This window comes from Sardina pilchardus, chromosome 21, assembly GCF_963854185.1.
Source record: "Sardina pilchardus chromosome 21, fSarPil1.1, whole genome shotgun sequence".
Classification (NCBI taxonomy): domain Eukaryota; kingdom Metazoa; phylum Chordata; class Actinopteri; order Clupeiformes; family Clupeidae; genus Sardina; species Sardina pilchardus.
Window position 1 is genome coordinate 19,355,868 of NC_085014.1, and position 24,208 is coordinate 19,380,075.

General features: G+C 46.0%; 1 protein-coding gene across 1 annotated transcript in view; it reads left to right on the top strand.

The window, feature by feature from the left end:
- The first annotated feature begins 5,954 nt into the window (after positions 1–5,954).
- The window catches only part of gfra4b (GDNF family receptor alpha 4b), a 35,821-nt gene continuing 17,567 nt past the window's right edge, over positions 5,955–24,208 (top strand). Inside the window, exon 1 of the mRNA XM_062524795.1 lies at positions 5,955–6,366. Coding sequence (XP_062380779.1) covers positions 6,324–6,366 — 43 coding nt within the window. The 5' untranslated portion in view covers positions 5,955–6,323. The remainder of the gene's footprint in view (positions 6,367–24,208) is intronic.

Sequence of the window (24,208 nt, forward strand, 5' to 3'; positions counted from 1 at the left end):
CATTGCCTCGCTCACTCGCTCGCCACGCGCAGAGCCGAGGCACTCGCTCGTCTCAGAAACACCAGGGCGAGATGACTAGCCCTGTTTATTGGGGAGCCGCTGTAAGTAACGGATGGACTGTTTGTGCTCTCCTCACTCCAGAGAGATCTGGGAGATGCCAATATGGGGCCCCCACACGCCGTTGCTGGCCACCAGTGTTATTGGTCATTAGTCACCATGGTCACAGTGACATTCTGGATGGCTTTTTATGGAACCCAGGGGAGGAGAGTGAGGTGAGGTGAACCACGGTGAGGGGTGTGTGTGTGTGTGTGTGTGTGTGAGTGAGTGAGTAGGTGGGGGTGGGGGGGGGTTGTGTTCAACACAAGTTCAAATCAAGTGTGTACAGTAACTTCACAAAGTCTACAGCGGAACCGGCCAGGTATGCACAGAATAGCATTCCAGTCGGATGAAATAATGCACCAGATTGAGACATGATCGCTATCTCGTTCACACAGACTGCTGCCAAAGGGGTGGGGGTGGGAGGGGGGCAGTATTCAAACCAGGGATGGAGAGGGGTGGGGGGTGGAGGGGGCAGTATTCAAACCAGGGATGGAGAGGGGTGGGGGGTGGAGGGGGGCAGTATTCAAACCAGGGATGGAGAGCATGCGGTATTCAAGCAGTTCATGCCAGTCGTGTTTAAATATTTGAACGTTTTCAGGGAAAGCCTGAAAATACAATGTCCAATTCCATGTACAATCTCAAGCTTCAAGCAGTCCTTAGGCATGTAGCCACTCAGGCACCAGTCTGACTGTGGTGCAGACATCCATTTGGCGTCTTTGTTACATTGTCAAATGGTAGACTCATTATAAAATGCTAATGTTTTTTTTTTTTTTTCTCGCCCCCAAAAGCAAACGGCAATCTCATTTCAACACACTCACACACAGAGACACGCTGTCTGAAGTCTATCAAAGACAGTGATGGGAAAACAAGACAGAGGGAGAAATGTACTGTCTGTTGCAGGGAATGAAACCGCCTCCTCTCAGGACATGAAAGAAGATGAGGCAGTGTTTTTAAGCGGGAAGGAGGGCGGGTGTGTGTGTGTGTGTGGGGGGGGGGGGGGGTTGAGGAAGAGGATGGTGGGGGTAGAGCTGTGGAAGAGTGTGTGACAAAAATGCAGAGAGCACCGAGGGAAACGCTCGACTCATCGATCTTGAGCACCCACAGCGCAGAGAAAACAGAACATGATAATGAAAAAATACCAACTCCTATATGAAAGCTGCTAAACTCATGGGGAAGATATACGTACATATATATTGTATATACCTGCTGAACTCATACGGGACTGGAGATATATGTATATTTATAGACCTTTCACAGTGTGTTTGTGTTTTTTAAAACTGATTACCCACTGTTGTCTTGTTCAGCACTTTCCCTGTCTGGCCCACCCCTACCTCTGCTTTACCCCATGTGTTGCTGTTCTCCTAATTTAGCTAATTGTGCATCCCTGCATTTTTTAGCCCTCCTTACCACCTCCACCACCACCACCCCCCTCCACACACACACACACACACACACACACACACACTGACACAGCTGTGAACCCAGGAAAGGGGTCAGGTCAGGCATTCTATTCTAATCAGTCTGGACCCATGGAGACCTCCTATACAAATAATCCAACTTCACATTCAGTCACGCCGCATGAAGCTTTTTATAACATGAGCCCCCTTTTTTCAGGAGATCCGGATCCCCCTGCCCCCTCTACTGTCCTCACGCTGGGCCTTGAACAGCCATGAAACAGCGGCACGTAAGTTATGGATCCAGTCAAATCCTCAGCTGTTGATTCAGGTGCTATCTAATTATTGCTTTTGTCTCCGCTGGGACTGTTGGAGGGGGGGGTGGGGCATCAGTGATGGATGCAGGAGGTCAGTCGACCTGCTCACCCACAACTGAAGAAGCACCGGCAGCACCATCAGGACAAGGAAGCCCCTATGGAGCAAGGGCTCAGAGAGAGAGAGAGAGGGACATAAAGGGGACATAAAAGTGCAGTTTTATGAATCTGTCATTCGATAGGCCATGGGAACCCAATCTTGCCGGGATACTATTTTCCAGCGTCGGAACTAATCCCTCATTAAAACGGTGATAATGGGTGAAACCTGAGGTGTCATCAGAGGAGAGGGCGCAGCTTTAGCGCCGCATTGTGAGAGGGGCCCCGTGAGGAGCAGATAGAGCGGCGCGATGGGGAGCGCGGCCATTGTTGCCTTTCTATCCACACGCTGGACTATAGGGCAGAGAGAGCGAAGGGCCGGGGAAGTCTCAGAGGATTGATCGGAAGTACATTGAGACCTTCCCTGCTGAAATAGACTTCCTGCTCTCACCCCCTTAACATTTCCCTGTAAAGTTGAAGATTAGTTCTGTCTCTCTCTCTCTCTCTCATGCTCTCTCTCTCTCTCTCTCTGTATGAATGTGTATGGGTGTGTGCACATGTGTGTGTGTGTGTGTGTGTGTGTGTGTGTGGGCTGCATTATATTTAAAGACCGAGGGGTACTCACAGTGGTGTAACTGAAGCTGCCCACTCAGGAAGCATGAGACAGTCCATCTGTTGTTGTGTTGCGGAGCGAGGGAGAGAGAGAGACTGCATGACCACACGAGGGTGTGCAGCAACATGAGGGAGAGAGCCCACATTGGAATCTCCTTGAAAATCAAACAACACATTCCTCGGTAGCAGGTGTTTAATACCTCCCCTTGTTGTACCACAGATGCCTAAAACTTGTAAATTGCAGAATAAATCTTGCGAGTTTTTCTTTTAACCGCTATGAGGAAGAGGAAAACAATTGCAGCGATTTTTATTTTTTACCAGTGGAGGCATTTGTCGACAGCACAGTAATAACAGTTCATACTGTGCCTGCAAATATCTCTAGCTAATTATGCTCACATAATTATACTGGCTTTATTTGTTAAAAAACAACAAAAAAAAACCTTGAGATTGAGAGCCAAGCATTGTTGGGGGGAATATTAATTACTCCGTGTTCCACAGAAAACAACTTTCTGCTGTCAGTACTTAGATTCTGACAAAGAAGGTGGACATGGGCCTTCGGGCTTGTAACCGGAGGGTTGCTGGTTCGATCCCCGACCAGTCCACAGCTGAAGTGCCCTTGAGCAAGGCACCTAACCCCTCACTGCTCCCCGAGCGCCGCTGGTTGGGCAGGCAGCTCACCGCTCTGGGTTAGTGTGTGATTCACCTCACTGTGTGTTCATTGTGTGCTGTGTATGTTCACTGATTCAGTTAAATTGGGTTAAATGCAGAGAACAAATTTCCCTCACAGGACCAAAAAGGATACATACTATACTATACTATACTATACTATACTATACTATACTATACTATACTATACTATGCTATGCTATGCTATGCTATACTATACTACGTCCGGTGGAACATGTAGAACAAGCCTCTGTTGTTTGTGCAGGAACCACTACAATGACATCACTGACACTGGTCGGGCTGGCCAGCATAAGAGAGTTCAGTGTCTGGAGGAGAATAGAGTCACCTCAGCACACATGTTCCCACTTCCCTCTTCTTGACCATAAATATACACATTAAGCAGTCATCGCCTGGGCTTTACATTAATAAACACACAGCGGTGTAGTTTGTTTTATATGCTACTCCGGCTCCTCTCTGCCAACACATCCCAAGTCAGTAAAGAAGTAAAGCAGTTGTTTATCCACATTCATGATTTAGGGACTGTGATAGAGGAGTGAACGGGAGTGGTGAAGCCTAGCACACATTGTATGAGGCCAGTTAGCCCTAATGTGCTAATGGTTTTGCTGTGCGCCTAGAAACCGACTGCTGACTTTGCTCTGTGTGGAGAGAACGGCTAAATTGACTCGGCTTTGAGTTGCAGGAGGCTCTGAGTGGTGAATTTTCTATCAGAATCCAGTCAGTCACATACAGCCCCACACCCTCCCCACCCCAAACCCTTAAGAGGGGGCTATGAACAGCGAGCGCAGATTAAAGCAGGGTGTCTTCAGGTCTGGAAGGAAGGAAAGAAGGTGGAGTGTCTGTGCAGCCAAATCCATCTGTCTGTCAGAGAAGGAGCCTTTGAGAGAGACCGTGCCATGCGGTGAGGCACCAGAAAGCCCCTTAGATCTCCCACGGGCCCCTGAGAAAGAATTGTGCATTCAATGCAACATTCATTGCCGATTTGAATTACAAATGTAAATATGTTTTCACAAATGTGTAATTTTTCAAAGCACCCAGAGGCCCTTAATTCCCAAAATTCATAAACAAGCTTTGAGCTAATTTTGCCTGGGCCTAAGCATGAGCATTTATCCAAGGGAGATGGTAATGCTGTCTTATCAAGAGTGTTTTAATTGCTGCGTCATTGAGCTGTGTTTTGAAGAAACCTCAACCACAAAATGGAAGCCATAGTCCTGTTATATGTTTTGTGTGTTATGCTATAATTTAATTCAACAACAATCAGCAAGTGTTGTCACACCCTATATACTACCATTATGTCAACATAAACAAGGACACATCATCAATGCATAGATTTTAGTCCCATAAGAGAAAATGACAAATGCCTCACCAGTTAGCGAGAGCTGTGTTTTTATTCAGAGGCTCTTCACATGGACCTAGACAATAACTTGAACTTCTGACACTTAAATGACCTTACTGTACTGTAACTGACCCTAAGCAGATGGGTTGGGCCCTTGAGTCATGGATCTGTCCAAGGTTTCTTCCTATACAATGTATCTCCAATTCTAGGGAGTTTTTCCTCACCTCTGTTACTCATGGGCCCCTCTCCGAATGTTTAACACTCTATAAAGCACCATGAGACATGTGCAATGTTTTGGCGCTCTATAAGTGAAATTAAATTGAAATTGAAATTGAAATAATCGTTACTGTAATCAATGGCAAGACTTTGGACTCCTGAAGTCCACAGTCGGCATCAGCTGGGTAAACCTTATCCAACCCCGGCCAGGAGCCTCTCTAGTCCTATCTGCCCCTCCAGGACTGTTGACTCCCAGTTCTGGATGTCGCTAACCCAGAGCTGGACCAACTGCAGCTCTATGGCTGGATCCAGATGCCCCATGCAGATCTGCATGGCCAAGTCTTACGAATCTCTAAAGGGATAATCCATGACAACTGAATGGCCTTTGTTGTTGAGGTGGCTGATTCCTGCCACATCCAAAGCAAATCATTAGGCCTATAAGGCAATCAAATTCAGCTCACTGCAATAATCATTATGTTGCAAGTAAATGATTATGCAAGTTAAATCAATTAACAGTCGATTAGCTTTTTGACAGTAGATACCTCCCCCAACAAACATTTTTTCGGTTTCAAACCGAAACAAACATTTGGGGCTATTGTTCCAAATGGAAATGGCAGGGTCGAGTAGCCTAATTTCAAACATTAATTGCATGGTCTCTCAATCTCTCCTGGGTGTAAGTCTATGGCTATCGCATAAGTGCACGTGATCTGGTGCGCGACGAAGAACGCGCGCGTTCGAGTGCGTTCACATTTTGGTAGTTTGATGTGCTGCAGCATTGCCTCTTCGTGACAGCCTTCAATTTGATATGTGCATTCGAAGTTGAAAGACTCTGCGTCCGAAGTGTGAACGCATCGATTAAAAAACATGTCGTAGATTTTGTTTTCGTGTCTAACATGTACAGGCAAAGAGGCAATGTCACGTATCATCTCACCCTTTACTGCAGTAATAGCCTACAGTACAGTTAGTGCTTTCACCCTGGGGTACAACGGCATTCAACGTTATTTCTCACATACTGTGTAAGGTGATAGCCTACAAATTAACTAGATATTCACACGCTAAACTTCCACTCCATTACGCTTCCATCTCTTTGCCTGCCTATAGTTCTGGGCAGTTCCTCTTCACGAGGAGTTTGAAGGGGCATGCGCTACTCATGATCACTGAATTCACCAAATTCTATCCAGTTGCTTGGCTGAACTAGGAGGAAACAGTCGTCTGCGACCTGGTTAGGTGTTAACTCCGTTTCTGATGCGTAGCTTATTACCAACAAAGTTAATGTCTCAGGGTAACTTAAACTGACGATCTAAGATACTATTTTAGACAGTTGCATGTCCTGAAATTAATAGCAAGTTCACCCCATATGACAGTTTACTAACTCTTCATAACATAATTCCGTGCGTGCTGTAAATATTCCAACGAGAGAATATTTAGGAGAATGTTGTTTCATCAGTGTTTGCATGGTATTCATCCCACACAAGGTCGGTAACGTAAATCTCATGGTAAATCCAGAGACGTGAAAAGTATCCTACAGATTATTTTGCTTTTGGAATATTTTTTGCCACATTGAAATTCGCGATGGACCTTTTAGGATTGTACCTGTTTCAGCTCGTCTTTGTTGGTAAGTGCATTTTCTTTTTTCCACTTTTTTTTTATCTGAAAACGAGCATCATTTAGCGACATTAGGCACCTTTTTGTATACATAACTTTATTTCCTTTGGTTATGTGTGATTACAACTGTCATAAACCTATCCTGTAGCACTCTGGATGTGTGATTGTCGCGGAAACTGTTGCAGGTGGACAGAACTTACCGCATACGCTTCTTTAGCATACGATTCATTTTATGTTCTATAACTGCGTTCACTGCAGCATTCAATTTATGAATGCACTTCAAAACTGCTGAGAATGTCAAAGAATGAGTCTATGGTGGTGCATCAACCAGGAGATGTTGCCTGGAATTAAAATCGAGTCCTTGGATGGTCACCTAACAATGCTTTAAAAATGTGTTTTCCGAGAGTGTGAGAGTTCAATTCACCTGCCCAGATTTCGTGTGCATTTTCTGAGCCAGCTCTACTCGGCTGAGTAACTGACCTCCCCTGTTGAGCCGAGGTGCTGAAATCCAAGAGAAGAGTGGTTCTCGTTTGGACATTTTCCTGCTTGATCTCTACGCTATTATCTTCAATAGCAGCAGCCATGTTAAAGTTTATGCTACGTTACAAGACTTATCAGTCGGGCTGAATTTAGGCGCTCATACTGTATGTAGCCGTTAACGTCTAAGCAGAAAATGTTCCCGCGGATCCCACTCCAGTCAATATAAATGTGTCAACTGATTGCGCTGTCTGTTACTCTTTGCCTAGCATATGCCGTTGTGAGAAATCATATTTCCTTCACCATAAAAGACACACACATTAGGCTACTTAATGAGACAAATAATTCATTTTCATCACAGGTAGCTCATTCATTTATTATGAAGTGAGCCATTAAGTAGTCTTTGATCTGCACTGATCAGCTCTGATTGCATCTTTTTCAGGGATTAAATAATGGTCCCGGATTTTTTTTTTAGAATGTTCTATATGATTACAGGTGTGCAGCAGTCATTTACATAATTATTAGCAGAGAGGTGGAGGTCCAAGAATGTGTGTGTGGAAGTCCAAGAATGAAGAATGTGTGTGTGTTGGACCTCCATCATACACACTGTGTTTGAGGTAATAAGTAACATATTGTATTACTCTATAATATAATGCACTGGCTGTACATCATTTCAATGAAGTGGAATGGTGTCACAAGGGTGTCACAGTAAATGCACACACACACACACACACACACACACACACACACACACACACACATGCGCGCGAGCACACACACACACACACACACATGCGCGCGCGCGCACACACACGCACACACACGCGCATGCACACACTATCCCTAGTCATCAGGTGAGTCAATCCAAATGTTTGTGTATTTCCTGATGGAGGGAACCCAACGCTACTTGATAAATTAGCATTCAGAGCAAAATCCATATCAGCGACAGCATGAGAGATTAAGATATGAAGCCCCACGCTCTCGTGCTTGGTGTGCCGGTGGATGGCAGGCAGTCCTGCATTATCGTCACTCTGACTCACCCGTCTCCTCATAATGCAATCTTACACATGCTCTTGCTTTTTGTTCAGGAATGTGGTCAGTTTTCACCCCAGCACTGGTTAAGCTCCAACTGCCCTCCGTGCCAGTTTGGACAACTAGCGGTGGCCTTTAAACCACCTGCACGTTGACACATGTTAATCATGACCTCGTTGTGTGGTAGGGTAATCATTATTTTCACTGATGTGGCCTTGATGTCTGAATGCATGTCTTGGCTGTTTGTTTACCTCCTCAAGGTAGTATCCTCCAGAGTAAACCCAGGGCAGACCATGTCACCCTGGCCATATTGACATGCCTTCTAATAAGTATGGATTCCGTGCCTCAGTAGGACTGTGGAAGGCAAAGGTTTCAATCCTGAGCTGAACAAGCTCATTTCCATCTGTAGGGTTAGCACAGTGTGATGAAAAGACATAAATACTTAACTTTGTTTTGAATGAGAGAAGTGGGGGAATGCATAATGTAAGGACTGCAGAGCAAACAAGAGTTTTCTCTGCCCTATAATTGCGGGGTTTTAAAACCATTAATGTGCGCAGCTATGTGCAAATATGACCAGCGTTTTTACTGGCCCCATGCAAATAGCCCATCATCAGCCATTACGGATTAGCCATCTCGTCTCACGCTGCTCCTGTGTTCAGCGAGCAGCTGTGCTGGATTATTCTTTTGAGTGAGCGACGCTCCTGACTCTTTTCCAAGCCTTTGGTCTGAGACGGAGCTTATCAGGACATTCAGGGCCTCGGTGATGATGTTGTTAGATGAGTCGCCATGCGATCGCATGTACGTGAGTCGGGGCAAAACGCCGTCTCTAAAAAGTACTCGGTAACCTAGTCGGTGCTGGCAGTGGTGGACGCCGGGTCACGTCGTCTTTTCATTCGTGACGCGTCCACCTGATTAGACCGTAACCCGCCGGTACGCCCGGCCGCCAGTGCATCGGGAGGTGACGCCTCGGCGTGCCAGAGGGCACTCGAAGCTGGAGGCGGCATTCAGATGAGTTTGATTTGGCCAAGTTGCATGCACGTCCCCGTCCCCGTCCCCACGCACCCCCCCGCCACCTCCACCACCTCCACCCACACACCCTGCTTACCTCCCTCCTAGCCAGAGAGGAAAGAAGTGCTGCCAGAAACTACAGTCCAAGCATTGATCATATCTGCATGACGAATGTGCTCCAGGGCTCCTTGTGACACTTCCATAGGGAATAAACGATACAGCATTAGCCCCAACAGCCCTGCGCAGGACCCACTCCTAGGCCTTTTCTTTTAATTATTTGCCAACAGCACTGGGCCAGATCACCACCGCCACTCCGCTATCTGTGGAACTGAGTCCAAGTGTAAGGTGGCAATGATAGCGCTGAATATTAATGGCTCGCTGTGAATAGATGAAGAATGATCTCCCGTGGCATTGAATCGGGGGACCGTTTTCAATTTGAAATACGAGTGATAACAAAACTATAAAAGGGAGCGAGAGAAACCTTTGAAATGGCAGGTGTTTGGTCGCATAGCAAGAAATGAACTGTGAGAAATCGTTGTGCCAAGATAATGAAGTGGAATAAACCTCTAATAAATCACCCAATTTTTGCAGGCCTTTGACAGTTATCCGGGATGAAATGTTAAATGTAGAAAATTTACATTCGTGAATAGTCAGTGGCTGTCAAGGACCATAGTGCCTTTGTGACTCTCCATACACGCAAGCCTCTTTTCTCATTAAAAATGACTTTGGATCTGCATGTGGATATACTGTAAGAGGTGTCCAAATTGCATGGTAACGTGCGTGTACTGTTGGGCTGCTCCAGCAAAATGCTTCACATAGATTCTGTTGTTTTAGGCAAGAATGACTAGTCTTCCAAGCCGAGGCCTACCCATGCATGTCAGAACAAATGCTTTACTCTCAGTTATGTTCAATCAGCAGTGCGCATGGCAAAATGTAAATCTGTCTGGCTTGTGATTACCTGTACAAGCCATTACACGACCAAGACACAGGTAGAAGTATAATGGAAGACTCCAGTCTTTGTCATTAAAAATTAACATAACAAAGTTTTGATATTCTTTTTTTCCAATGAGATGGGATAGTAATTGATGGTACCGTGGAGAAATGGATTAAACCCTTTTCATTTTCTGTTCCAGTGAAATAATCATGCCTCTCTTTTAGTTCTGAAACACAGCAATTTGATCCTGCCACAGCCCCTTTGAAAATAAATGTCCATTTTATATGGCCGTAACCACAGATGCTTAGGAGCAGCAGGGGACTCGCTTCCAGTCCTTTGGGAAATAAAAAAAAAGTGCCGACGGCTTTGTTTGAGCTGGAAAGATTGACGAAAAAAATGAAAGAATTCGAAAGAAAGATTTGGAGCGGATTGTGCTGTTATGTAGGCTACCTGTGTTTTACCTCAGTCACCACCACCATCCCACCTCCCCCATCCCTACCCCTTTCAGTTTAAAAATTATCTCCACTTTTTAATTGCGAAGGCCTTAAATTCTGAGCCAGCACTTTGCCATTCATCAAATGTCAGTCATTTTGATGGCGCTGACCTTTCTCCATGACATTATTCAGTGCCGCACACAATCATCTGCCTATGATATTAAAACTATAATAACTCCAAACAGTACATAAGACCGGGAGTTGGATGGAGTCACAGTTGAGAACCCTCAGGTTTGCTGGTCAGGATTAATCTCTGTGGCAGGTCATTTAAAAAAATGGCCGCGGTGCACTGGACTGGAAATTAGGCCCCCAGATTGAAACTGTGCTCATAAAAGGGGAAGAAAAGTAAAAAAAATAAATAAATAAAAAAAACGAGTGGTGGGGTTTGAGCTTTGGGATAGAAAAGCTGGGCCTTCTCATTCAACGCCCTGCCTGTCTGCCTGCCTGCCTGTTCAGAAATGCAGGACATGGCGGCAGGGTTAGAGGGATACGGTGTCCTCCAAGGGCCAAACAGACCCTCATTAGCGGAGCGTCTGCTGACAGTTGCTCAGAGAGATATTCTCTTGACGGATAGACGCAAGGCCTCTGTGACACAACTTCAAATGGAGGGCTTTAGGCTTTCGCCAAACAAGTGCCAGCTTTTCCAAGAACAAACAGAAGCGTTTGGCCGCATTATGCAGGGGTCTAAATCTGCCTGGTTGATTCTAGAGGCTTATGTCTTCTCAGCTTCCTCCATGGGATGCTTTGAGGGATAAATTGAGTATTTGGCACTCGCAATCCGAGTGTTATTCTTGGGTAATATCTTGCTTTTTAGAGGCCACCAATACACAATTGCTTATGGAGATAAAAAGAAAGTGCTCCCAGAGGTTTTATTGGAGTTTTCGCCTGAAGTGAGTTTTCTGAAGACAAATCGAGGCCCTTCTTCCCATTGCAGAGGTTCTCTCCTGCTGCAGATCCAGTGCCCCTGTTTTCGGGTCTGAGGGGAAATAGCCCCTAAATTGGTTGTGAGACACTGGGTCAGTTTCTCAGGAAAGGACTGTCCACTTGCAGTCAAAATGGCGTCCATGTGTGGGATTTTCAGCTCACTTGGCCCTGTTCCTCACCCCCTCTCTCTCTCTCTCTCTCTCTCTCTTTCTGAGTCAGGACAAGTTTACTTTCGCTGACAGATGTGGTGTTGTAAGATGCTATTTTCTCCCTCTGGAGTCCCTGGAGACATCTCCTTACAGAAGTCCCCAGATAAGACCCGTCCCTCCCCATGCCTCTGCCCCACCTGTAACTAAACCACCGCCCGCATGTATTTTTAGCCAAGTCACTAATCATAATCGAAAAGCTTAGATGACAGGAGATGCTCTTTTATATCACCTTCTATGCATCAGGAAGTGTATGAGAGCCATGAGAAAGGAAGTATATCTGATCCTGGAAAGAAAAAAAAAACGAGGTGTGGGTGAGATGGCAGTGAAGTTTCCTGCGACGTGCAACGCGCAACGACGACGACGACGACACTAAGAGGATGTCTCCGGCAAGGCGGTGATGGATGCGGCTGTCTGATTTCATCGTGGTCAAAGCAGAGTCTCTATGACAGTCTGGATGAATGGCCTCCTCTCTTCCCCGCTGTGGGCCACGACAGCGCCTCCTCCTCCTCCACCATGCATGTATTATTTTCTTTATTACTACCCTGTTTCGGAAACATGGCAGTGCGGACCGAGAGGGCCCGCGGGAGTTCATTACAACGAGAGGAGAGGAGGAGAGAAAAACAAAAAACAACGCAGACATTGACTGTGTGTGTGTGAGTGTGTGTGAGGGAGCAGAGGTGAATTACGTGGTAATTCTCCAGCCAAATAAAATTGTCTTTTATCAGCGCATGCACGCCACACTGTGTGTGCACGAACATGCAAATTGTCACTCCACTCCGCGCTCTTTTTGCTGAAAGTCTACACGTGCATTCTGCTTACCGAGAGGGTTTTTTAATTAATCACAGCCGGGAAATAATCTCAGCCTCATGATCACGGTCGAGGTCACAGCCAAACTAAAACTGTCGGTCTTAGGTCATCCTTTCGTCTGTTTTGTTTTCTTGTTTGGGGGGTCTTGTCAACCATCCACCATCAAAACAGGAAATGGTACCGCCACGGGGGAACTCAACACAAGAGAAGTGATATCACCCTCACAGCACCTGTTGCCACTTCTCAAGTCAGTGCGGTGACCAGACACGGGCTCTGGAGACCCAAAACACTCCCCAGGTCGCCCCCTCCTCCTCTAGTGGTGCTGACATGATGGAGGGTCCCGGATGGAGCAGACATTGTTTGTGTGTGTGTGTATGTGTGAGTGTGGGAATGTGTGTGTTATGTGAGTGGAGGGGGGTTTGTTGTTGTTCACCGTCATTTGCCAGGAATGGAAACAAACCATTACCGTGGTTACAGACAGGAAGCATCTGGTGTGCAGCCACCTCAGCCAGCTCTCACCTGATTCATGATGGCAGGCAGGCGCGCGGGGAACCTGCAAATGGGATGCTCAGTGCGTCGGCTCCATGGCCTCACACAAACTCACGCTCCCTCCGTCATCTTCACACACACACACGCACACACATTCACAGACGCACACAAACACACACACACATACTCACACACTCAAACGCAAACACACACACAGATACAGTATATACAAACACACACATACACAGATACATCATCATCATCATCATCATCGGCGGACACTCAGATGGGCAAAGAGGCCAATCCTGGACCCACATACTTTGGTGCAATGTGGGCATGGATGAACCACAGTGATTGTGGGTTTTGGTGGAGCCTTCTTAGTGGAGGTGGTCTCTTTTTTTCGTCTGCGCTTCTGCTCTGCAGCACTGTGGAGATAGTTGTTATACTGTGCAGCCCCATCTTGGACAGCTTGCCTCCAGGCAGCCCTGTTTCTTGCTGTAGCTTCAAACTGTATACAAACAAATACACACACACATTGAAAAGGCATGCATGTATGCCCGAACACATGCAGAACTCATGAAACACCCCCACAGACATATGGTGCACATTTGCACATGACCATGGCCATCTCTACACCGTCACAGTTGTTTACTGTATATCAGTCCCCTTTTGGGGACCATAAAGCTCAAATGGTACAAGATTGCACATAAATACAGCAGCACACAGCTATTGCACCAAACCAAATTACCAGCACTACAGAGTAACACAAATATCAATAGCAGTTTTACAACCTCATTTTCTTAACTACAGAGCAAATTCATCATCATGTACATGCCATCTATATTATATGAACTCTGAATACCGATTGCACAGAGCACCAAGATATGTTGATGGTACAGTACACACTCAACACTTATGGTTCACACTATATTCTCCATCCTCCCTTACGCCGTTACATTTGTTGAGTTGCAAGTTGAAAAAACACACACACACACACACACCCACACAGTGGCCATACGGGTGACTCCAGCAATATGTATTCACACACATTCGCCGGATTGAGTGATCTGCGTCTGTCATGACTTTCGTGGTCCTTCCCTCATCTGGCTGGTCTTGGGGCTCGTTAGCCAAATTAGCAGAAGCAATCGGGGGAACGTCGCGGAGCGTGCGATAGGCCTGTGTGAGCCGCTGTGTGAGCCGCTGTTCAGAGCGACAGGTCTCCCGTAGCCGCCTGTCGGTCCTCAGGAGAGCCATCACTCCGCATTAGGCCTATTTACTCTCTCTCACTTACTCGGGCTGCAGAGGAATTAAATCTGATTCAAGCTTAAGCAGCTGAATGGAACTGGAATCTCCACTTGGCAAACAAGGGTAGCCCCCCCCCCCCAGAGTAGTTCTTATTCATTCTGTGAAAGACTCACTGTACGTGCTTCACACTCACAGTGGTGTGTGTGTGCACAGAAAATGTCTTCATACGCAGTGGATCAATTTAGTCAAATTCAGCTTGTTTATTAGGTCTGTACAGTGGCCCAGACTGTTTCTAGATACTTTGCTTTGGCATTTCTTTAGTAACAAATGCCTATAGTTCATTTCTGCCTCAGGAAGAATGTGTTGAAACACCAATTTGCCTCATGTATTTGCAGAGAATATTTTTTTGTTTTCCATTTGTTTTCTTTATGGTTTGTGTGACATCAAAATTAACACCTTTTTTCCTCATACCTCCAGGTTATTACCCATGGTGAATAATGTTTGTCTAGTCGACAAAATAAGTGAACAACATTACCATTTGGTCTGTCTTTGAATACTGTGCAAATGGAAAGATACACAAGGTGTTCTCCCAGTGCTTGGCAAGCAGCTGCGTCAGTGCCTGCAGGTACACATTCCACACATGTCTCATAGCATCATGAATTATACCACATTCCCTGTTCTGCCAGCAGCATAACGACTTTCACTGGGTGATCCAGATAGGTGAACTACAGTAAGCACCTGTAACAATATTGCAGTGTGTTTTACCTGCAGTGCCACTCATTTATTTTGAGCCGTGAAAAAGTAACCACGGACAGTACGCCATATGGTTCTATGGCCTCCAGAACCCTTCGCTTTTTGCAAAGGAGTTCTCTCCGCAAAACAACCATCTCCCCCCTCACTGAAATAATTTTGCTCTTTAGACCTGTTGCTATTATCAACTGCAGTCTCACAGAAGGGATAATATTTTTGTTTGTTTGTTTGTTTGTTTTTTGTTGGTTAATCTTCTCACGGGTCACCGAGCGAACATATGGCGCCTTGGGAGAAAAGTGTGTCGTAATAAGTTTATACTGTATTCTGACTGCTCTTCGGCGGGCCTCATGCGTTGTAGTAGAAGAGGGCGTCCGCCCGCCCACCTCTGTCCTTCTCCTTGACGGAGTGTTTCCATTAGGGAGGATGTCTCTCACAGGCTCCCTCAGCCTTAAATAAAAAGAGCGGCCGCTGAATTGGCGTCGCTGTCCCTGACACGGGCACACTGGCGGCTGCATGGGAAGACGACGGCGGATCATATTTTATGTCCTCGCTCCTGGGGTGGCGAGTGTGAAGGAATAAATCGCACGCGCGTGCACACGTGGGCCGGGCTTGGTATCACGTGCACACAGACACTCGCGCGCACACACACACACACCCTCTCACTCTAGTGTCTAGAAAGAATGAGCGAGCATCACACAGACACGCACACACACACACGCACACACACACCCTCTCACTCTAGTGTCTAGGAAGAATGAGCGAGCATCACACAGACACGCACACACACACACCCTCTCACTCTAGTGTCTAGGAAGAATGAGCGAGCATCACCAGCACCTTTGGCCAATTCATGTCTTGCAGAAACAGAGTAAATCTTCACCACAGAAGGCAGGCAAAAGCCTCTAGCATATCTAGCACTGCATAAAGGTGATGTCAAGCTTACCGGTGTTGTTGTAGCCATGCTGGAAACGTGTGTAATTGGAAGTCTCTGTGTGCATTTTAGCATGGCTGTGCATTCACATGATCCCGAACATGCCTCTGCTGTGGACAGTAAACATCGATTATCATGAGAAATCTCAAAGACGGCCTTGACTCAGGTGGTTATAATGGAATTGTCACGGCAACTTATCATTGAAACCCCTAGAGCCGGGGCCGTTCAATTTGGTTTTAATTATTTATATTGTGACATTACCGAGACAAGCATTGTCTCAGGGTACTTTCACAGCCCTAGACGAAAGGCAACAGAAAAGGGAGGCCTTGGAAGGCAGTGGTCCACCACTCAACACCGTATTCCAAGGCTGAATGTTTTGTATTAATTTGCATCAATTTGTGCCATTGTGGTCTCAAAGGTAAATCGCATGAGCTGGAGGGAAAACGATTAGCCTGCTGTGATTTAAATACGGTATAGGCTGTACATGTGGGGCTACTTAAAAAGCGCACATTTGATTAAAGAGGGCTCTTCAGCCCACACACATGGGCACAAATACATGCACAATCACAAATATGCACACGCAAATACACACGCTCACACATATGCACAATTACACACACACAGAAACACTTTCATGCACACACACACACAAACGTAAACTCACATACACACACACGCTCTATCTCACTCACACACAAATGCATGCTCACTCACACACACACACTTGCACAGTCACATACACTCATAGACACATACACACACAAACACATGACCACACACCACTCCATTCGCATGTCCACTAATTGCAGCCAGAGTGCCCTGACTCTGATCGCCACCAGGGGGCGAGGCCGAGGGTCCTCCATCAGGTGATGAGCGCACACCTGGAGATGAAAGGGTCTTGCGCGGGGTTGGCTCTCCGCGTCTGGAGGTCGCCAATTAAACTGCTGCCTCATCGCGGGGAGAAAAAACACACCCGCGCTTTCATTTCACAGTAGCAGTGACGGCGCTCAGTATATAATTAGTCAGTCGTTTATCGCTTTGTTTGTCTCACCTCGTCCTTTCACGGTGCACGTTGCCTGGGACCCCACACTGCCACTATTTATGCAGCACGTGATATTTACTGAATAGTAGTAATGGCTGGTTAGGAAATGCGGTGATTGGGAGCTGTCAATCATCTGCCAGTGAGTGGGCACGCTAACCGAGATCAGATGGCACATGGGGTGGCCATCGTACGTGGGATATGCAGCCAGCATGTCTGAGCCAACATAAACGGCTAGTCCTGGTGGACTTCAATTTAGAAGTTTACTCTCCCATTTATAAACTATTCATTCACTTGATAATGAGTCAGATTCATTATGCATGACTGCCTCCAAGGATCAATATCATTTAAATTAGAGTACGAAATGGAAATCCCATCCCAAGGCTTTTTTTTTTCTTCTTTTCTTGTGGCATGTAAAAGAAATGCAACTAATTCCCACAGAGCCGACAGGAAAAGATGTTGTAAAACACAGCACATTATAGGGTTTTAAATCACTTTGAGGAATGCGTATTATTATTATTTTTTTTTTGTCTCTGCAAGCGCTATGTGTAAACAGTAAACAGAAAACGACCTGATAAAAAAGTGTTGATGAGGACTTTTCCCCTGGTTCATTTACCTGCTGATTGTCTCCAGTGACAAGTAAGCAGATGGCTCCTGCCATAATCCCATGTTGCCATTCACCTTTACTGTGTGGAAATGGAACACCAGGGAGACATCTGACTGTGTTCTCAGCCATCAGACTCCTCGAAGAGACCCAGAGGTGGCGACCCCTCTCCCTCTTACACGTTTTACTGGCGCAATGCTTGTCATTGGGATGCGTGATTAATTGTGCTTTGGTAGAAGGATGAGTTCAATAAAAGCACTGGATAACGGCTCCAGTGCAGTCAGTAAAGATGCCTGTAACCTGGCAGAACAGTGGGAATTATAGGCTATTTTCTTGGCTTTTAGACAGTAATACTCATGTTCCGCCATGTGTTTGCCACAGGTCAGGAAGAGTTGGAACTGGTGATGGATGTTGACATCCAGAGAGTCTCTAAAATCCTGCTCTCTCTCTCTCTCTCTCTCTCCCTCTCTCTCTCTCTTTGTGACTGGTCAGTGCCCCAGACCCTCTGTGTCTTTCTGATCTCTGACCCATAGTCTCTGAGAGTGGAGCCCAGTGGATCCTCTAGGATCAGAGCACAGCGTCTCTGAGGGGATGCTGGACCCAGAGGAATGTACGTGAGCAGTGGCTCAGCAGTCTTAGAGTCTCCTCCTAGGACCCACGGAAGGTCTAGTTCATCTCTATTATTCCTCCCTCTATCTTTCTCTCTCTCTCTCTCTCTCTCTCATTCTTTCGCACTCTATTTCTCTACTCTTATTTTGTCCAGTGACATTTCTTCACCCACAAAGAGGGTCTTTGCTGTCTTTGCTTTTAAGGTCTTTCTTGGTTTTCTTGTCATTTATCACATTTACCCTGGCGACTGTATGAAAGCAGTGCTGAGGTTCACCAGTCTGACATCTCCCTCAGCCAACACTGCTTCGCCATACCTCCCGCTGGGTGTGGGGGGGGGGTGCTCAGAAGCTCAACGTCAGCGCAGATTTGGCTCCGGCGCGATGTCTTATCATCCCCGCGTGCCGTCTGGAGTGCCGCGAGCAGGAGTGCAGCGGGAGCGCTCCGTATCAGGGGCTCATCATCGGGTCTCACGCAGCTCAGAACCGTCGCCAGGATGGGCTCCCTTTGGTAACGCTTCCTTCCTGGACCTGCTCGCTGGCCCCCTCTACGGCGAGCACCCTGCCAGCGAGTGGTCTGATGTGAATCACAAATGGGTTGACAAATGTGTTAGGATGAAATGAACAACCCCCCACCGCCTCCATTGCACCAGAACGCCATTCAGAATACAGCGCTAAGTGCCCTTGGAGCTATCGTGATGTGATTGTGTCTTTTTCAGTGGCTACATGATAACAGATGTGTAATTAAGATCTGATGACATTAGATGATCACATGGAGTGGTCCATGACAGATCATTTGAGCTGAAATTTCAACTTGTTTACATCATAACAAACGCGATTACGACAGTGCATGATATTTCGAGCGCGCTTTAAAGCAACACTAAAGCACTTTTCCTCTGTTGCACACACATCATTTGTTACAATCCACCAAATAACGATGTCCAGACAAGGTAGAGCATGTTGCATGATTTTATGACAGTATGATGTATTGCGACATCAAAGCAAGTCAAATTTGTGGTAGATCTCTTAGATTGTCTTAGATCTCTTTTCATCGAACCGCAGGTACGCTACCCGATCTGGTAAAGTTACAGAGTGCGGTTATAGCCGATAGAGGGCCGCTGCAGAAGTGCCGTTCACCCTGTTACGAGTTGATGAACCGCTGAAATGATTTTGGAAACATTATGTTAAGGTACAAAAAACTCTTTAGTGTTGCTTTAAACCTGTATGTCTTTTTTTTCTAACTGTGCAATGAGTATCATGTAATATCAACAAGCCCCTTAAAGATGTTGCATAAGCTCTTGGTCGATAACATAAATCCTTTGTGTTGATCCTCTCAGGGAATATGCTGCTTTGTTCCTTGTGCCATTAGAAGTATTTCCAGTTTCAGAGACCTTAAGTGGGACCTTACCATGACTTGTTTGTCATCAATATCATTTGCATATTCATATGTGCGCAGTCTGCGCACATTTCTGGATGATCTCCTTGTGTACAGGCACACTGAAGAAGCAACTCTGATAGCACAGAGATGATAATAGCACTCTAAGCCTTGTAACAATGGTTAATGATGCAAACAGTGGATTGTACAGGGATTACAATGAGCCTAGAGATAAAAAAAAAAAAAATAGATAGAGAGAGAGCTAACACCAGCTGGCTTGAAGACTGTCTTATTGCATCAGAGAGTACGAATGATTAAAAGTTCCCCAAAAACTTAACACATGTCTTACTAGTATTTCCTTTGAATGCGTGCGGGACTTTACCTCGGCCTGATTAGCAAGCACCAGAGGCCTCCAGGAAGGCTTGACGCGCTGGCGCGCACACACGCCCGCGGTCCTTCATCAGCGCAAGAACCCATCATTCAAACTGACGCCGTGTTTAGCATGCATGGACCCTCGTCCTCCTCCCACAGCTGTCGCCCCGAGTGACAGACAGTTCGGGGCTGCGTGATGGCTCCACCACTTCAGACCAGACTCTCCGCTCACCTCCCCACCGCGCCGTCATCAAAATTACCTCCTTCGACAACTATTTACGGCTGGGTCTCAGTTGTCACCCGCCTTCGGTCCAACTGACCCGCCTCAGTAATGAGGACCACTCTAAATCAGGCCGCCATGCGGCTGTGAGTCCATTCAGTCAGGTCATGATGCCGGACGGACCACCTTTGACCGTTTACACACCGGCTGCGCGGTCTAAGAAACAGCGGAACAGCAATTCCAAAACAGCGGAACAGCTATTCACTCAGAAAGGATGTATTTACAGCCTCAGGACATGAAGACTGGATGTTTCAAAAAAGTGTTTTGAAAAAAGAATTCACATAGTATTCCCATTTAGCGAAGAGAGACTGATCTTCATTGTGATATACTGTAACAAACGTTTTTCTAGAGATAGTAGAGTGTAGCTTTCAGCAGCCTTGGGGGTGAGACATGTCTTCTCCTCTGCTGTGGCTTGGCAGCTCCAGAGCTTGAGATCGCTATTTGCTCCGATTTTGTCTGGTTGCGGAACCTTGGCGGGCAGACATTTTCCAATTCACAATAGCTTCCTTCCTATCTCCGTCAGAAAAAATAAATCTGATGTGTCATCTTCTCAAATAAGCAGACTGAAAAGACGGTGCGGGGATAAGTTAATTGCCGCCATTAGAAGCCAGTAGTCTTTGTTACCATAATGCCACCACTGGTGCTTTGCGATAAAACCCCCCCATTGTGTTGCAACCTTGAGGTTCCATTTTGACAGCCGGCTATAGCTCATGCAAATCTTCCGCAACTTCATTCCATTATAATTAAAATCTATTTTCTAAGTCAGACGAATGAATCAAATATAAAAAAGCTGCCATGGTGGGAAGACGGGGAGGAGGAGATATGCTCCGTTTTGCATAGTGAAAGAATTGCTCCTCTTTCACATAGTCTTGTTGGTGACATTAGGGCCTGCTTGTTTGGACAGATATGGCATGCTGTTTTGTCATAAGAGGAAAGTTAATATTTGAACGATTCTCAGGTAGCAATTACGATGGCGTGTGTATGTGTGGAACAGCCGCCGCCTTGGAAACGTATGGTACGTATGGCTTTAAATAGCCAAGAGCAGTGCAATATGTTGGTGGTTCGGACAATGATGTGTTTACTCAATAATCTTTCTTTTTTCCACTCTTCTCCCTTTCAACATACTTTCCACACAGTACCTGTCTAAAGCACTGCTTTCAAGATGAAGGCCCCTCAGAACTCAATCATCTATGAGTGGCCCATTAGGCCTGCATGTTGTCTCTGCCGTGCCAAAGCACATCAGACAGACACTAGGCTTTTCAGCAGTGGGAGCCATGATTCTCACAGCGCCACACAGCCATTCGTTACATAGATTTGAAAGGCGTTGTTTGGCATATAATGTATACTGGAGGGAACAAAGCACAGTGCTCATGAAAGCGCACAAAGTTGAATGAAAATGTTCAATGTTCAAAGCTTGGTGGCTCTCTTTTTGTCCCTAACTTATACTATTGGGGTATCCAAAAGCTTATCTGGTTATTTTCAGCATGTTTAGTGTACACATCACACACAGTCACAGAGGTGGAAAAGTTCAATTTCAGAAAGTAAAAGTCCTGCCAGTAACACAAGTGGTCTCAGTAATTCGCTTATTCATCTGGCTGAAGAGTGTTGCTAATTAGAATCATCAGGTTTAAAAGAATGGTTAGAACCAATACATGGTAGGAATCACCTCTGCAACTCACAAACTCACAGTACAGCTCACGCTCAATAGAAACACTTTATGTACAACTAGAAAAGCACGCCGAGAGCGCAGCCCTCCACCAAGCGAAAACATGACCGCCTCCTGGATCAAGACAGTGATACAGATCACTCCCATGAAAACATAAGCTCCTTGGCGTAGGTAGCAGTGGTTAGCCCCACCATATGTTTGGCCATATGTAAGTGACCTTTCCTCTGCTCCTTGTTTGTGTTGTAGCTGTGGAAAGTGCTGCATGCCTGTCAGAGACCACAGGCTATCTATTAGGCCGGCTAAATGGCTGGAATATTGCTGTTCACGTTCTGACGTGCCAAATTGTGTGGATCTAATTGGGAGATCACTGCTCCTGCTCTCTCCTGCTGATGCTAAGTGTGTGTATGTGTGTGTGTGTGTGTGTGTGTGTGTGTGTGTATGTATGTGTGTCTATGTGTACCTGTGTGTCTGTATGTGTACTGTATGTAAGTGTGTGTGTCTGTATGTGTATGTGTATATAAGTGTGTGTGTGTGTGTGTGTGTGTGTGTGTGTGTGTGTGTGTGTGTGTGTGTTGTTGCCTCCATAGAGCCTGGCTTGGCCAGCACAGGTCAATAAATAAGCAGGTCCACTGTGGCCAGTGATGCCGATGGTCCAGACGTCTGTGACCGCGGCGGAGCATGCCGCCGGCCCTCGGGGAGGGGCACGGACCTTGGCAGCCTGCCCAGGGCCTCGGCGACTGCTGAGGCAGCATTTTGTTGTGGCAGGTACAGGGGTTCCCAAGACTTTAAAGAATGAGCCGATGAAGAGAGCAAGCACGGGAGGTTTCAGGTATGCGTGAGGACTCGTGCAGGACTCCCGGTCATAGATAGTTATTTATCAAATTCCGTCATACAGTTAGTTGTTGGACACTGTGCTGGTGGTGGCGTTTGGTGGTGTGTGTGTGTGTGTCTGTCTGTCTGTCTGTCTGCTTGTCTGTCCGTGTGTGTTTTTCTCTGATTTATACAACTCTCCTCCTCTGGAACCATATTTGAAATGTCTTCATGGGCTAAATTGCAAGTGTTTCAGGTCTCCGCTGATCTGAGATCTTTATCCTTCCGGGTCGATCTCTTCCCTTTTTTTTGCGTGTAGCTTAGCAACTCTCCACTCACCTACTCCAAAAAGCCATGGAGGCGTTGAGTTGCTTCATCCCTCCCTCTCAATCTCACCATGATGAGAGTTATCAGATCTGAGTGGCGTGCAAGAAAATGACGGAGAAAAATGATGGGCAATTCATAACTTGTTTTCTTTGCCACTGGTCCCTGACGGCGACACAGGGGGCCAGAACCGAGCTCTTTAATACAATACGAGATTATACCAGGATCATGTCCTGCCCGAGGTAATGGACATTGACTAACCACAAAGCCCATATTTGTCAATGGCTTGTAGCCATGGGGGATTGGCTGGTGGGTGAATATATGAGCCACAGGCTTCACACGGCACACAATTACACAGCAGGGGCATAGTCACTCAGTCCTGGCAGGCTGTACACTTTTGTCACTGACGCGTGGTGGGACACAGGTGGTGTATGTTCTGCAATTATGTTTTGAGATCGACATATTTTATTGTACTTTACAAAGAAGCAAAAACACTCAGACTACTTTTGAGTTGTTTTTGAGTTGTTATTTTCAGCTCCAATTAAGTCTATTGTAATCAGTAACAAAGGATTATTTGACTACCTGTGGCGCATGCAAAACTTCTGACCCATGGGTGGCTTCCATAGTGTTAATTTCAGCTAAAGTGGTGTCATCCATACGGAAAGTGACTGCTGCTGAAGTGATTGTGAACAATGAGCATAATGCATTTCCTTAAGTGAGAGTAGCTTAGAGGGCCTGGAAATGACTTCAACCAGCATTCATCATAAGAGTACAATTCACTTAAAACTTAATTCTGTGAATTGATTCCTCATCAAAACATTTTTTGCAAGCAAGAACGCCTTTGCTTTTGGCCATCTCTGAAGTCTATAAATATGTTTGATGTCTTTCAGAAAGATTGGAGCAGCAAATTTTTGCACAAAGTTAAAGTAGTTAAAAGTTTTTGCTTTGTCTTTTTGGCGGGGTGTGTGTGTGCGTAGGGTGTGTGTGTGTGGGGGGGGGGGGGGTTCTGCCTTTGATGTTAATGTGTTGGTGTGCACATGGCTAAAAGTACCTGCACTCTCAGAGTTATTCTGGTCTTGTTATTTTGACAAAGCCTTTGAGTGTATTCGAAGGCAAGAGTAGGTTGCTATAATTTGAAGGAAAATGCTGTTTGAAATGTTTGAATGCTTGAAAATGGTCAGTTGGGAATGTAAAATGTTTTAAGGTTCAGAGCTATAAAAGGAACATCATTTTATTGCGAGGGGATGACTGTGAACATTGTAATCTCTGAAACTGTAACGAGATGTCCTTTTAATCCATCTGGCTACAACCATTGGAAGCCTCCTGCAATGTTCCAATGATAGTGTTTCATGTTAATATGAATCAAAGTGAAAGGTCCCTTGAAGAGGTCTAGTTAACCCATCTGAAAGGCTAAACAACATATTTCAGATGTAATTACTCTGTTGCACGGATGATGTCACAGGTGCTGTGTACCCAC